A 16207-nucleotide genomic window follows, 5' to 3' on the forward strand; every position below is an offset into this window, starting at 1 on the left:
CCTACAAGCTCTGCTTTCTCAACTTTCATCTGGGCTCTGGGAGCAGGACTCCTGGTGTTTGTGCTGTCAACAGCTTCCTAACCCAACAGGCAGAAATGGCCCCTCCAGGACAAGGAAGGAAGGAAGTGACCGGAGGGATTAACCTTGAGGCCAGCCCGAGGCCTCCAAGTCAGCAGGCTTGAGCCCCAACATCTACATCGTCTGGGTCCCAAACAGGAACCAGGAGTCTGGGTACAGAAACCTCTGCTCCCAGTCACAGAGAAACCAACAGGCCACAGGGTCTGATTTAGAAAACTGGAAAGCAAAGGAGATCACTCATGCCAGTTTATGGGGAACAAAGGACGCCAGCAAAACCCACTTCCCTCTGAGATTTGGGGGGCTAAGGGGCCGATGGGATAGGGGCTCCCTCCTACAGAGCTTACTACCTTCCCGGAGCCTCTGCTTCTGACAGCAAAATTGGGACGTAGTCGGCAAAACTACCCAAAAAGCATGCTCAACATCTGGGAAGTAAAGCAATCTCAAAAGTTCGGTTAATGTGCTCAGAAAATAAGGGAAGTGACCAGAGGCTCTTCCTGGTGGCTGTCATTTGAGGCTCTGCTCTGTAACAGTGCAAATATTTTTAAATGGACACTCATCCTACAGCAAATAGAAACACAAGTGTTTCTGCTATAATGTGGCCCATTTTCCTAAAAATCTTCACATTCTGCAAAATCACACACTAAAAATAACAGGACTCACGGGGAAAACAGTGTTGGTGCACACCACTCAACAGCTACGGAATCTTGTCACCTGAGTGCTTCCAAAAACAGCAGTGGCTCTAGTGGTATCCCAGCACCCGGACCCATGGCCACAGTGAACACATCGTTGCCTGGGGCTCCTCCTTTAAGGTGAAGGGCCTCAGGGGCGCTCACTTCTTACAGAGGTCGTTCTGACCACAATTAAAAGCCCCACCCGGGGTGTCATCTGCACCCACTGTTTCCTCACAGGGCAATGCCTTCAGCTCCTTCATCTGCCCTCTCAGTTTCCCCAAACAGCTTAAAGGGGAAGGTATGTCTATAGATTATCAGCTTTTTTCTCAGTTCCCCACCTATTGCTCTTTAATCATTAGAAAGCGTGTCCTGATCCATTAAAACATAAACATGCAGGGGAAATTTGCCAATGAGCCAACGTAAGTCCCATGTATCCACAAGAATGCAGCAGAAGTGATATTATATGGGTTCTCGGGAAGGTCTCAAGAGGCCCTGCAGCTTCCCCTCTCCTCCTCTTGCTGCTCTGAGGCCTCCACATACAGAAGCCCAACCTAGCCTTGAGGGTAAAGGACCACGTGGAGAAAGAAACCCAGCTAACCGCCAGCGCCAACCCCCACAGCCCCGACTAAGGCTACCTGGACTCTCTGGTCCAGCCCAGCCATCAGATGGCTGCAGTCACATGAGTGACCTCAGGCAAGACCAGCAGAAGAACCACCCAGCAGAGACCTGCTCGCAGAGTCATGAGCAAATACATCACTACTTTTTAAGCCACTAAATTTTGGGATGGTTGGTTACATAGCAAAAGTAAATATAATGTGACATTTTGCAGACATTTTTCACTAATCCTTTAAAAACTCAATAGTATTCCCCAGGTGGGAGCCAATAAACCTACTCTTTACTCAGGTTTCAATGATTCCACAAGCCCTGAGAAGGGGACAAGCCACTCTGAAAGGGGCAGTGTCTCCAGGGACCCCACCAGGATTGAATAGAAGCCAAGGGCTGACCAACAGCCCAAACTCCGGGAAGGCGTCATGCAGCAGGTTCAAAAGGAGCCCGAAGGATGTAAAACATGCAGGAGGAACAGTTTGCAACATTCAAACTGTCCTTAGAGGAGACTGGAGGCCCTCTGACTAACACTCTTAAATGTAAGCAAGACCCCAATCTTTCTGGCTGTGGGATGGTGAATAATGGTCCCCCAAATATGCACGTGTCCTGATCCTTGGGACCTATATGTATGTTATCTTATGTGACAAAAGGGATTTTGTGGGTATGATTAAATTTAGGATCTTGAGATGGGGAGATAATTCTGATTATCCAGGAGGGTTTCATAAGCAGTCCTTAAAAAGAGTCCTTGCAAGAGGGAGGCAGGAGGGGCAGAGTCAGAAGTGACAATGGAAGCAGTGGTTTGGAGTGACGGGAGACGGGGCCACAAGCCAAGGACCTCATAGGTGACCTCCAGAAGCTGGAAACTGTGAGCTTCCAGAAGAAACATAACTCTGCCAACACCTCGATTTTAGCTCAGTGAGACCCATTATGGACTTACTTCCAACCTCCAGACTATATGATAATAAATTTGTGTTGTTTTAAGCCACTGAGCTTGTGGTAATTTTTATGAGGGCAATTGGAAACTCATGCACTAGATAATTCCTCCTGCCTGCAAGAATGTATCTTCAGGCTGTTATTCATAGTAATAATAACAGCTAATAATATCAGTTAACATTAATTCAGTGACTACTTTGTGGCCTGCCCTGTTCTAAGTGCTTTTCTTGTATAAACTCACTCAATCCTCACCAAAACATTATGGAGAAGACTAGAATAATCCACATTCAATACATGAGAAAACTGAGCCTTTAAGAGGTAAAGTAACTTGTCAGGGCCATAGAGCAAGTAAATGACACAGCCCAGAGTTGCACCCGAGGAGTCTGACTCCAGATCCCACATTTAATCCTCCATCTCCCAAATCAAAGCAACAATGATAATGATGAATTACAGCCACTGACCCAGCACCCTCTGTGTACCAGGCTCACGCTTAGCATCTGACGTATATTCTCATGCCTAATTCTCACGGCCCCCCAGTGGAGCAGGATTATTAATCATCCTTTACAGCAGAAGAAACTGAGGCACAGCAATGTTACACCCGGAGGTTACACACATCGGAACTCAGAAGTGTTTGAGCCCAAACCCGGGTTCAACCACACGCCCTACTGCCCCCCTTGTCCCACATGAGGCCCCGATGGCTGAGATGAGGAGAGAGATAAATAGCACAACCACATAATTTATCTTCCAAACACGGATACTTAGCAAGTGAAAGGAGCCACTATTAATAATGTCACTGGGACAAGAGGCATACACCACAACTGTCCCGGCAAACCAGGGCACATGGCCACCCTAGAGATACGGAGACTAAAACTGGGGCCCAAGCTCTGCAGTTCAGGGTTCCCCAGAAGGGGTGCTGTGGGGCCATCAGCTCCACTTGACCTCACAGCTGCCAGGTCATGGTCAAGGCTGGAAGAAGAGGGGTGGTCCTGGCAGAGGTCACAGCAGCATCTGCAAAGCTTCAGACCTGGGGTCTCAGTACAGTGGGTGGAGCCTGTCCGATGGTGGACTGGGAGTCATCTGAGGTCAACAGGATGAAGGCCCTGGGTAGAGTCCAGGGATGCAAGAGACCTTGAACCCCACCGGTGCCCCTGTCAGGAAACCCAGTGGGAGCTCAGAGCCTTGGCAAATGACCAACTGGGAGTCAAATGGGGCCAACAGCCTGAGATTGTAGGACAAGAAGCCATGTGGCCTGAGGCTCAGGCTGAGGTCTGGTCCTTCTTAGCTGTGGGATCTAGGGCCGACCCTTCTCCCCTGTGAGTCTCCTGGATGAATGCAGCGGTTGATAACTGTCCTACCTACGCCCACTGGATTCATAATAGTAAATAATAATAGCAGATAACAGCAAATGAGCCGGGAAGTGTACTCAGCACTTAGCAGGAGTTATGCTGGTAAATCAAATCCACTCTGACAAGGGTACTATGATTATCCCCACACTTTACAGAGAAGGAAACTGAGGGGTGGGGGGGACTAAGCAGCTTGCCCAGGATCCCATGGCTGGTAAGTAGTGAAGCCAGGATTGGAACCCATGCTGACTGCCCCTGTGAAATCCCCCTGGAACATTCTCCTTCTCCACCTGGACAACCTAAAGCAGCATTTCTCGGTCGGCTCCTTGGCTCACCCTGCTCTCCAGAAGCCCAGACCCCACGCGCCCGTGGGTGGGAGGCGCCCGCTCCCTGCCACATGTTGTTCATTCATTAAGGCCCTGGTTCCTCCCTGCCATTCAAAGTATGCAGAGCGATAATAAAGCAGCTTTCTCCCTTACCAAAGAGGCCTATTTATGCCATGAGAGAGCATTTTGCCCCCACAAGATTGCATCATCACTCAAAGCCTTGTTGGAATCAAAGCCGAATCTCTTTAGTGATTGACTGAGCCCTGCCCACACACCCCACCTGCTGCCTCCCACTCCTGAGCATCCATGCTTCCAGAAGCACCACTCCACTGTGGAGTGGGCACGATGTGGATGCCACTCCCCACTGCTGTGTTCCCTCAGGGCTTGCTGACTGATATTCAGTCAACACACAGTAGGATATTTATTGAGCACCTACTATGTGCCCTTACTAAGAGTATGGCCATGAAAGAAAAAGTCCCTGCCCTTGTTGGGAGAAAAGTCATTGAGGGAAAGAGCAGAAGCTTTTAGGCTCCATAATTGATTCACATACCAACTCAAGCATTCATTAGCTGGGCAATTTGATTCCTTGGCCCGGGCAAGTTACCAAATTTCTCAAAGGCCTCAACTACCTTATCAGCAAAATGGGGTAATAACACCAACCTCATAGGTTTGTTGGAGGAGCCAATGGGATTTATGCATATAAAATGGAAACACTGTGCACTCAATGAACACTCGTTGAGATTACCAACAACAGTCAGTACCAAAGGCTTTGGAACCACACAGGTAGGAATCTCATTCAGATGGGTTGAGTCCAAGAAGGCTTTCCTGAGAAGTGATGCTTATACTGAGTTTTGAAGGATGAGTAGGAGTTTGCTAGAGAAAGGGGGGATATTCCTGGCAGGGGGAACTGCATGAGGACCAAAGGAGACCACAGGGCTGTGGGAAACACAAGACCCTGTGTGGGAAGCGTGGACAGGGAGGGGCCACAGGAACCACCGTGGCAGGGCTCACAGCTGCAGAGGCAGCTATGGACATGGAAGTGGGTCCCGTGGCCAGAGCCCTAACTAATGACATCCTGCGCATCACTATGACTTCTTGGCCAGCTTGGGAGCCACATTCGGCACCCGTCCACTTCCATCTGTAGTTTGGTGACCACAGGGAAGTCGGGCAGCCACATCCTCTCTGCTAGTCATGTCCTCATTCAGACATTCAATAAAATTCTCTGAAGGCCTATGACACGCCAGGCATGTGCTAGGAGAGGCTTGACCAGGTGCCTCCTAACCCTCTTCCAGCCCATTTCCAGTTGTGCCACGCTGGCCTGGCCGCTTTCTTCCTGGTGAAACGGGGTCACAGGGCCTCCCTCGCAGAGTCATTCACTCATTAACAGACGTGGCCAGGGCTAAATGAATAATTTGATATTCTCAGGCTTTAGCGTAAATTAAGTCCTCAATCAACGTCCATGTTTAAAATGCTTATTTTTATTATGATTAACTGCCAGGATGGTAAGAATCCCAGCTCCAAGGCCCAAAGCAATGCTTATAGAGGGCCCACCAACCCAGGCAAAACTCCCTGCCTGCTGCTCCTCACCTTACCCCCTTCCCCCCAGAGCAAATTACTAGGCTCCCACCCACTGCCCCTGGGTAGCCCTGACTTGGCACCTTAGGAGCGAGTCCAACCTGAACCACCCCTTGCTCACTCCCTCAGTTCATCTCGTCCTTCCAGGGCTCTATGTGTCGACCAACCCAGGTCTTGGTCGGGGCAGGACTGAAGGTCATTTCAGCCTTTCCTGTTCAACCCTCCAGAGATTAAAAGGTGGCGCTTCTGATTTTACAAATTAACTGATTTAAACATCCTATTAAGGAAGTTTGCAAGCATATACAAAACAAGTGGAATACTGATGAACTGCCCTGTACAGATCACCCAGCTTCAACAACTACCAATATCCTGCCATTCTTGTTCCGTGGGCACTTCCATCCACTCCCCACCCCACCCTCAACTTGATTTGTTGGGGGAAATTCTATGGCCAGCCTTTCTGGCACACCCCAGCAACTCAGGGCTCCCAGGGCTTACAAGTCCCAACTCAGTTCCATACCTGTGGCACTCACCCTCTCACACCAAGAGCATCCTGGAAATAATCCTGGGGAGAGCAACCATTTTTATGTCCCTAATAGAATGGAAATCGCCGGCCACAGCCACGAGGTTATACAGGATGGTGGTGAAGGGCGGGCAGCCCTGGAATCAGATGGCCTGGGTCTGAATCAATACTTCCTAGCTATGTGACCTTGGCTAGGTCACTGAACCATGTTTAGATTTCCTGCCCAGTAAAAGGGGGATGCTGGTAACAGAGTTTTTTTGTGAGGCTTTAAAAAATAAAATATTGCACGTTTATTTGTCCAACACAGAACACTCAATGAGGAAACCTTAGAAAGAGATGTGTTGGGGGGGGGGAGCAGGCTCTGCTCCTATGAAATACTAGTAACATCTCCCATTTTATAGACGAAGGGATGGGAGCCCACAGATAAGCAGTGAGTTGCCAGGGAGAGCCTGCTCTGTGTCCCAAATCCATGTGCCAGGAATTCCCACAGGCTGCCTTGAACTGCAGAGCAATGGACATGAGGAAACGCTCCAGAATAGACACAGGTGAGCAGTGGCAAGTGGCCTGGCACACCCAGCATGTGCAGCCTCATCGTGAATGGCGAGCTCTCCCAGCCCTGAGGACAAGCACACAGCAAGTGCCCTGGGGTGTGTGTGTGTGTGTGTGTGTGTGTGTGTGTAGAGCAGGGGTGCTGAGTTCCATTATAGGAGACAAAAGGGTGTCTGAGGGTGGACATCCCTGCTCACTCATTTGACAAATCCTGTGGCCAACCTTGCATGCGATACAGCGGCTCGCTATCCCAGCATGAGAGGCAAGAAACCGGTTCACTAAGTTAAGCTTTAGTAATTCTTGGCAATTCTGACACCTCTCCTATCATTCTAATTTTTTTTTTTTCCAATTTAAAGAAAAGGGTGTGTGTGTGGGGGGGGGGGGAATGAATCAATCCAGTTGCTGAATGATGTTCAGACAAAGACAAGCCTCCAGCCCGCTGCCAGTGTTTGCCAGCTGGGGCAGGGCAGGAAGGTGGCGGGGAGGGGGGACTTGGGGATGTGTGTGTCAAAGCACCGCTCGCGCTCTAGGCCTGGGCTCTCCAAGGTTGCTCCCAGGAGGGCGCCAAGTCGGGCTCTCCCCCTCCCCCCCACCCCGGCCTCCCCCACCACTGCAGTGCGCGCGGGGAGGCACCTCCCAGATCCTCCAGAACAATGGGCTGGGGAGGGGGCCCGGGGCCTGTGGAGCCAGCAAAGGGCGGGGACCTAGACCGCAGGCAGCGAGACGGCGATCGCACCGCCCCGTGGTAGCTGTGCTGCCGCCTGACTCAGTTTCCCCAGCTTTGGGGGGGGGGGAGTCCCGGCAGAGCCGGGCGCACCTTTCCTGGATGAATTTCCCTTTCGTCCGGGCATTTTAATCCCACCCTCGTTGGGCGGCTGGTCCGGGGGCTCCGGGGGGAGCCCGCGGGCCGCTTTCGGCTCCAGCCCCGCAGGTCGGGGGCGCGCGCCGTCTCCAGGCGCCAGACTTTCCCCACTTGAGACCCTCAACCCTGGCAGCCCGTCGGCTGCGCTGGCGAGGCCATGGCTTCTCGCCGGCTCCAGGAGCGGCTCCTCCCGGCTCCTCCCGGCTCCCGGCGCAGGTCCTCCTCGCTCCGCGCCCCTCCCCCGCCACAGCTCCGCAAAGAGCGCGCGCGGCTCGTCCGCGGGACTGCGAGCGCCCGCGCGTCCCGGCCCGGAGCTGCCTCCCTCCCCACCCCCGCCCGGGCAGGGGGAGCAGCCAGCCCTCCGCAGCCCAGGGGGTCCCTGGGGAGGGGCGTGGGGTGCAGTTTGAGCCCGAGCTGCAGCCCCGACTCCCGGCGCATCCGACCGAGCTCGGCGGGGCGAGGGAGGGGACCGGTCCAAATCTTCCGTTTCCCACAGGCTCCCACCCCCGCCCCGCTGAGTCACGGAAAAGCGGCGCCGGGGACACCGGACCACCCCGCGGCCAGCCCTTTACCGGGCAAGTGCGCGCGTCCCCGCACCGCGCGCTGGGGGTGGACGAGGGGGCGGCTCTCACCCAGACTCGCACCCGGCCCCGCAGGAGGCGCCACCCCGCGGCTACGGCCGCCAGGGTGCCCGGGCGGGGTCTGCGGTCCCCGCCGCAGTGTCCGCGCCCCAGGCGGGAGCAGAGCCCGTGACCAGAGCGCCGCCTCCGGCCCCCCGGACCCCCTGCCCGGCTGTGGCACTGGCCGCGGCCCCGCCAACGGGGCAGGATGGGGCGGGGGCTCCCACTTTCCCGCGGCCCGCGAGGGAGCTGCGGGGCGCCGGGCCGAACGCGCCTCCTCCCTGCCGGGCCGGCCCCGCCGCCGCCGCCGCGGGACCTGCGCCCCGCACTCACCTCGGGGCCCCGAGTCGCTGCTCACAGCCTCCTTGGCCGCCATGGCCGCGCAGCCCCGGCGCGAGAGGAGCCCCGCGCAGCGCCCCGCGGTGCAGGTCTCGTCCCGTCCTCGGCGGCGCTCGGGCCGGGTCTGAGCGCGGGGCCGCCGGAGCTCTGCTCTGACGCGACCACCGCAGCAGCCCGGCTCCGCCCCGGGCTCCTCCCGGGCCCGCCCCGCGCCCCGCCCCGCCCCGCCGAGCCCCGCGGGCCGGGGAGGGCTGGGGAAGGCCGGGCAAGGCGGCGCGGCCGGAGAGTCCCGAGCCCGCTCGCCCGCCCCAACCTGTCCAGCCGAGGCCCGGCCGCTCCCCTCCTCTCCCGGGCTCTCCGCCGAGCGGCCGAGGCGGGGCAGGTGCGCGGCCCGGGCTCTGGCTCGCCAGCCGGATGCGGGCGCGCGCGGGGCGCACGGCGCGGCGAGCAGCGGGGCTCCACTCCAGGGCCCCTCGGCCCCGCCGCGCGCCGGCCCTTTGGAGTCTCAGCGGGCGCCGCACGCACACCCCACGCTCCCGAGGAAGCCCGCTCCAGTCTCTACCAATTTATTCCCCCCAACCCCATCCCCACGCGGGGGTCCCAAAGGAAGGGTCAAGGGTCCGTGCAAAAGCGGAACACGTTCTCAGACCGCAGACCCGGGTCCCTCGCCGGGGCCGTGCCGGGGCGTCACCGCGGGCGTCCGCCTCCGGGCTGCCTCCGGGGCTCCATGGCAACTCGGGGGACCCGCGGCGCTCGCGGCGGAGGCTGCCTCGCGCCTCCCGTATGCGGGCTCCCAGCCCGGCCCTCGTCGCGAGTCGGAGAGTAACCGCATTAATAACGCAGAGCTCCGGCGGTCGACGACCCATCCTTCCCGTCCTAGGGCTGCGCCACACACGCGCCACCGGCACCCGTTTGGGCCTGGCTAGGTGGCTTCTGGGTCAGCTGTGCCACTGACAAGGCCTTGAGGGCAGTGGTAAGAACCTGATGACCTCGGTTTCACACCCCTTCCAGTGTGCCTGGCACCACACTAAGTGCTTAAGAGCCTTATCTCACTTTCTCTGCATAACTAAGAGAGAGGTGGAAACCGAGGCTTGAGGGAGATAAGTGATCACCGGAACACACACAGCAAGTAAGTGGCCAAGCGAGGATGCCCACCCAAGCCACAAGCACCCTCATGTCCTGAGATGGGCGGCTCCCAAAGGGTAGGTAGGGGAGGCTTCACTGCAGCTGGATACGGAGGAGTTGGGCAGAGGGCTGAAGGGAAAGCCCAGAGACCAGTCTCCACTCAGAAAGTGACTGTGCGATGATAAAGGACGAACTTGTCTTCTACCTCCCTGCATTTAAAATCCCAAATGTGCAGTCTGTGGCTGTGTGAGAGACCACAGACAAGTTACTTAACCTCTCCGAGCCTCAGTATGCTCCTCTGTAAAATGGGTGCAACAGTGGAACCCACATCATAACGCTGGAGAGGATTAGGCGAGAAGATGCATGTGCCATGCTTTGCTTGAGGTCTGGCGCACGGTAGTCAGTCCAAAAAGCATTAGATATAATTAAGTCACAGACACCTTTTTAACAGTGCACAACAGCCAGTTGTGCAGGGCAGTGTGGGCACATGGTGGGGGGCACTCCCAGAGCTGAGAACAGTATTTTCCACAGAGTGCCCTTTGCCTACTAAGGCTGCTTACTTCCTGCGACAACACCCCACCATCTCAGAGGCAGATCCAAGGGACGGCCTGGTGGCCAGGAGCATGTGGCAGGGGAAGGGTTAAGGCGGTTGTTCAGATGACAGCTGGCAGAGCAGGCTCAGGGTGGAGGGGGAAGAGCTGACCCAGGCCCGGCATCAAATGTACTTCTGCTCATATATCTGCACTGAGTAAAGCTGGCCAGGTCGAGGCTGCATGGATTGGAACACGCGAGGGCAGGGGCAGCCACCAGCACTCTCTCCATTGAGCACAGTGTCACATGGACACATGCCTGGGCAGTGAGGCCAAAACAGAGCTTCCTAATAAACACGGTTTTGATTGAGTCCCTCTCGTGCTCAAAACCACGCCAGGCTTCCCTCCTCTAAGAGAAAGAGCCCTAACTCTAGTGTGGCTTTCAACACCTTTGGCAATAGTGAGCCGCAAACTTCCTCTCCATAGCCTCTCTCCCAAGAAGCCCTCCCTCCACCAGCCTTTCTCAGCCATAGTTAAAAGCCGCCTCTGTCTCCATGTTTGGCACCCCCTCCACATCCCTCTTCTACTTGTCCACATCCAGGCATCCTTCAGGGCCCTGGTCCAAGGCCACCAGCCCAGGGAAACCTAGGACACTGCCCCACTCCAAGGTTTCCATGGTATTCTACACACCCACACACCTCTTCATTTTTTCTCCTCCTGCTACTCTCTCTGTTACCCAGGCAGCTTGGCACTCAGAGGCTGCTCTATCTACAGGAACGCCCACCTCCACCCTCAGGGCTAGACCTTCCCCCAGGGATCCAGACTTCCCGAGAGTCTCCCCAGGGCGCCTCCCAGGCCCTTCCCACTCAACCAAAGCCCAGCTCACTCTCTCCTGCCCTCCCTCCTGCTCATAGAATCTCAGTAAAGGGAATACCGCCCAGTGGTTGCCAAGCCACACACCTGGGAATCAGCTTTCACTCCTCTAAGCCCATCCAAGTTCAATCTCCAAGTCAAGTGTTGCCCAGCTGACCTCGGAAATCTCCTCTGCATCTTCACTGCCACCATCCTGTCCAGAACCCATCATCACTCACTGCCTACAAGTCTGCAGGGCCCCTCACTAGTCTCCTGGCTCCTGTCCTACCCCACCCTCCACCCCCAGTCCATTCTTCATGACTTCCCACCTCTCCAGCTCCATCTCTCCCCAGTGACTTCTTTCAATCCCTCCCATCCACCTCTGCCTAAGTACGGGGATTTCAAATACTTTAATAAAATGTGTTTGATGTTTGGACCATTCCTTTCCTGGTCCTGCCACCACCAGCAACCTGGAGGTCTCAGCACGAACCACCCACTCCTGGAAGCCTTCCCTGCACCCCATGCTGGCCTGGGTGCCCCTCTTTAGTGTCCTCATGGCACCCCTTCTCTCCCCATCAGGGTCCTGAATCTCCAGGGTCACAATATTGGCCTTGGCAGCCTGTCAGAACCAGCAGGAACCCACCCTCCTGCCGGTTGCAGTAGAAAGGCCTTGGGCACCACCTGCCCTCTCCACCAACCACCAGCTGCAGTGACAGGAGAGCACTGAAGACAATGGGCAGTGATTCTGGCACTGCGGGCAGAGAGCAGACTGTTGATTTCCAGGAAACATGAGAGGCAATGTGTCTGTCCTCATGGCTTTGATAATAATCATCCCAGTAATTAAGAATTGCCCTGGTGAGCACACCCTCAGCCCGGTCTCACCTAATTCTCAGAGCTGTCCTCGCCGTTTCAAAGGAGACGACATAAGTGGAAACACAGGAAGGTTGAGGCCCTGCTCGGGCTTCCTCGGGCCATTAGCAGCGGGGCTGGGATTCGAGGCCAGGTCCTTCTCCTGTCATTCAACATTAGGGCAGGGCTCCCACCCATGACGCCTATAGTATCTTCCCTGACAGGAGGCAGAGTGAGATCATGTCACTTTTCTGCTACCAGGTCCTATGTGAGTCGGCCTCCTGATGCCTGTCAACTCTCCCTCCTTCCATTCCCCCATCCTTCAAGCCCAAACACACACCTCACCCATCTGAACACGCAAAATCTGGTCCCATCTCGGGGCCTCTGCTCTAGTTGTCCCTGCCTGGGACCCATTCCCCAAGAGAATCACGTGGCCTGTTCTCACTTGAGGAAAGGTCACCTTCCCAGTCCACTCTAGCTAAGGCTCCTGCCTCATTCCCACTGGGAAGTCAGCTCCACGAGCGTAGGATCCGGCCAGTGTTGCTCACCTCCGTATCCCAGTCTCTAGAAAGTGCCTGGCACGGAGGGTTAAATGTTGAAGGAAAAGAGCCCTCAGCTTCAGGCCCCACCTTCTCCTCACCTCCAGGGTCCTCTTCCCCCACCAGCCCGCAGACATCCACGTGCCAACAGCCTTCCTCTCTGTTCTTCTGCCCCTAAGCCAGACACACCCTCCCCTCCAACATCAATTCATGCAAATAGATGCCAGAGGCCAGAGGCCGACCCAGCCAAATGCTCCACCAGGCAGCCAGGACACCCTGTCACCTGCACCAACCACCAACTGCGAAAGGGCTGGACATATTGGACAGGGGGGCCAGCGGGGGACGGGGGAAGGTGGCCGAGTCCTCCAGCTCCCATTGCAGATGAAACTGCAGAACATTTGCTGATGGGTCAGCTGCCAAGGGCGCTGATCCTGGGGACACATGGGGACCAGGACAGGAAAGTACAACAGCAGAAAGCAGAGTGGAGGGGAGCATCGGGTCACGTGCAGGTCAGCCAGACCAGGGTACAAATCTGGGCTGAGCCACTCCCTCTCCTTCAGGTGACCTGGGGACACATTCTCTGGGTCTGTTTCTTCACCTGTAAAAGGGGTCGATACTGGCAGGATAACAAGGGGGGGGTAATATGTGTAAAACACTCAGCATAGGGCCAGGCTACATACCCTGCAGGAAATAGGACTTCCTATTTAATTTGCAAGTTGGCCTATTAATTTGCCACAGAAATGCTTATCTTGTGTCTTATAAATTACAGAAGGGATCTAGACAAAATTGTCTTGGCCGGTGAAGAAACATAGAGGATACAAGGGTGAGCAACTTGTTTTTCTTAAATGTTTATCTAAAAAAACTCTTATTTTTAAGTTTGAGAACTACTGATACACATCCAAATCTGAGCTGTTACATAGGAAGCTTCCAGTAAAAGCTACTTTGGACTTTATGATATGCCATCAGAATTTTGTCTATAACCTGAACAAGATAAAAGCGAGTCCTTTATAACAGGACCAAGGTGCAGATGAGCAGAGATAAACTTATCGGGAAAGTCTGGGCAGGAGGCAGGGTCCTTGACCTCTGACCTTTACTACATTTAAAAAAGCCAGCCTCAGAGCCAAATCACAGCGTGTGGTTTACACATGCTTTTCCGATGCATTTCCACCCCATCTGGTGGGAAGCGGCCTCTCCATTAGCATTCCAGAGCACAACCTCATATGCAACGTGAGCTGCCCATGGACTTCTCCAGGGGAAAAATTCAAGGGCCAGAGGAAATGATTTCTCCACATGCACAGTCATTCGGCCTGTACAGTAAACTTCAGAAATACCTGCTCAGGTAATAAAGGGGTATCCAAATATTTTTGTGTGTATTGCAAACAGCTGAACAAACGTCTGTCGTCACTGTCTTGGCAGAGGTCTCAGGATGGCTCGACCCCTGGCCCTGCAGGCGTAACTATAATTCAAGGCAGACCTTGACCTACACCCAGGCATGCAAAACTTATAAGAAAAATGCTCTGGGCTTTACTGACCTCTGTCTCTCTCATCAGAAAGCAAGGCCCTGTAGGGCAGGGGGCAGGGAGCAGAGGGGCTAAGGGATGTGGGTTTGGGAATTGGATTATGCTTGGGTTTGAATCCCAGCTCAACCCCTTCCTGGCCCTGTGGTCTAGGGTGAGTCACCGGCCCTCTTTGATTCACTTGTAAATGTGGGTTGATAAAACCCACATAGTAGAGCCCTTGGAGCATTACATCAGTTAATGCTTAAACCAGTTTCATCAACAAGGGAAGCTTTCCACCAGTGCTGGCCATTGCCCTCGGCTACTGCTCATAGCCAGCTCTCGGTCATGAACCCCGCCTGGCTTGCCTGAATGAGGCAGAAGCTTTGCAAGACTGTCCATGTTTTCCGGTGGGATGTTTTTCTTAACCGACCTCCCCTCGGAAAGTCTATAAATTTGGAAAATAAAATAAAATACAAACTTCTCAGTCTTCCCTACTCAGCTGGCCAAGGAGTGTCAGCCACGTGTGAGAAGAAGAATCTGGTGGTCAGTGCAGTGAGGACAAAGATGCCCTGTTGTCTCCCAGCCCTGCGCAGCATGCTGGCTCGCTGGCACACTGGCTCTCTGGCTCGCTGGCATGCTGGCTCGCTGGCACAATGGCCCTCTGGCTCGCTGGCATGCTGGCTCGCTGGTACACTGGCTCTCTGGCTCGCTGGCATGCTGGCATGCTGGCTCGCTGGTACACTGGCTTGCTGGCACGCTGCATGCTGGCCCGATGGCTCGCAGGCACACATCCCATGACCCTGCAGGCAAATCCACGGGCAGCGAGGCTGGGGTGGCCAGAGCAACAGCTTCAGGCTCAGGCAACCTGGTCCCATCCAGCCTCTCTCCAGGACCTCCTCCTGGATTGTTAAGGACCAGGAAGGCCCTGGAAGGACACCTGGCACACGGTGTGCACTATGTTAACTGGTTATCACCATGTCAGTAGTGAGACAAGCACCAGACTGGTCTCAGGGACCCTGGATCCAAGACCAGGCTCGGCCACATATTGCATGGGATGTGGCCTTGGGCAGGCCCCTAAGCCTCTCTGATGCCCTGTCTCCCCATTTGTACGATGCGGATAAAAATCATATTTATTCCTCCTGCCTCACACTGCCTGTCACAGATCTGGAGTGGAATCCCAGCTTTGTCCCTTCCTAATTTGTGATCTTAATTGCTCTAAGCCTTACTTTGCTCATCTGTGAAATGGGAATAATTATTGCACCCACCTCCCAGTGCCGCTGTGAAGATGAAATGGAGCAATGTGTGTAGAAGGCCTGGCTCGGGGGCCGGCACGTGGTAAGGGCTCAGTGACAGAGAATGGACGCTCCGAGGCGAAGAACCGCTGAAACACCATCGCCATCACCATCACCACCACCAACATCACCATCATTCGTTCCTCTCTGTGTCTGCTTATTTTATGCTGAACCATAATCCAAGCTCTCGATTTGGGGTACTTCCTTTCGCCTTCCCTGGCCTCATGCACAGGACGGGGAGCTGCCCTTTTAGGCAACGCGGTGTGTCCACGAGCCAGGCTTCCCCTGCCCCACCCTGACAGGGGTCGCATGTTGCAGTTTAGCCACCAACAGCTCCACAGCCAGGTGATGGCCCAACACTGCTCGGCCAAGGCCTCCCCACACTGGCAGGAGGTGGGAGGAAGAGATGGAAGGGGGAGCAGGCTCCTCCCACGATAAGCCTGCACCCGGACAGCTTCCACCTGGAAAACGGGGAGAACACAGCCCCGAGCCCCCGGCCCACCGTGAGGCTGGCAGTCTAAGGTCTGGGTAAAGGCGAGAGGGTGTTGCTTATCCCACCCCTCGAGGGGCTGCCATTCTCTTCATTTACTATTTTCTATGGTGTCCCCATGAAGTTCTAAGGTTGAAGCAAGGGGAGACATTTTGTTACAAAATCATAATATTGAACTTAAAATTGCTAAGTTTTGGGTTTTTAGCATCAAAGCGAATTGAGGATAAGAATCGTAGATGAGGAATGGGGGGCACAATGGGTGATCCAGGGGGCACGTGTGTGTGCGGGCGTGTTTCTCAAAGACCAGAGCTAAGTATGCAGGAGCCACAGAGAAATGCCACCGAGAGGAAACTAAACAGCCGAACAAGCATGTGAAAAATCATGAACCTTGTCAGCGGTTTATACGTGCATGTATCCAGTTAAACACTTATTAAACAAGGGGTAAAGTATAAAACAATGAAACAATGCCATCGAATGACGACAAGACCGCGTTAAAATCCATCCTTTCACACATACACAGGTGACACCGGCAAAAACTAAGTAGCTTCACACTTTGGAAAATCATATAGTAATATTAAAAACACTCTGATCAATTAATTCTTTTCTAGA

At 54.7% G+C, this 16207-nt stretch overlaps 1 protein-coding gene across 4 annotated transcripts in view; it reads right to left on the reverse strand.

The window, feature by feature from the left end:
- The window catches only part of HSPA12A (heat shock protein family A (Hsp70) member 12A), a 110538-nt gene that overhangs the window by 43177 nt on the left and 51154 nt on the right, over positions 1 to 16207 (reverse strand). Inside the window, exon 1 of one of the 4 annotated variants that reach the window (XM_081158755.1) lies at positions 8417 to 8612. The exons of 2 other annotated variants lie outside the window; for them this stretch is intronic. In XM_081158755.1, the coding sequence (XP_081014881.1) occupies positions 8417 to 8459 (43 nt within the window). In that variant the 5' untranslated portion in view covers positions 8460 to 8612. Of the gene's footprint in view, positions 1 to 8416; positions 8613 to 16207 lie in introns of those variants that run through there. One more of the 4 variants, XM_081158753.1, reaches the window with a different exon arrangement.

Source organism: Miniopterus schreibersii (genome assembly GCF_964146895.1).
Source record: "Miniopterus schreibersii genome assembly, chromosome: 14".
NCBI classification, from domain to species: domain Eukaryota; kingdom Metazoa; phylum Chordata; class Mammalia; order Chiroptera; family Miniopteridae; genus Miniopterus; species Miniopterus schreibersii.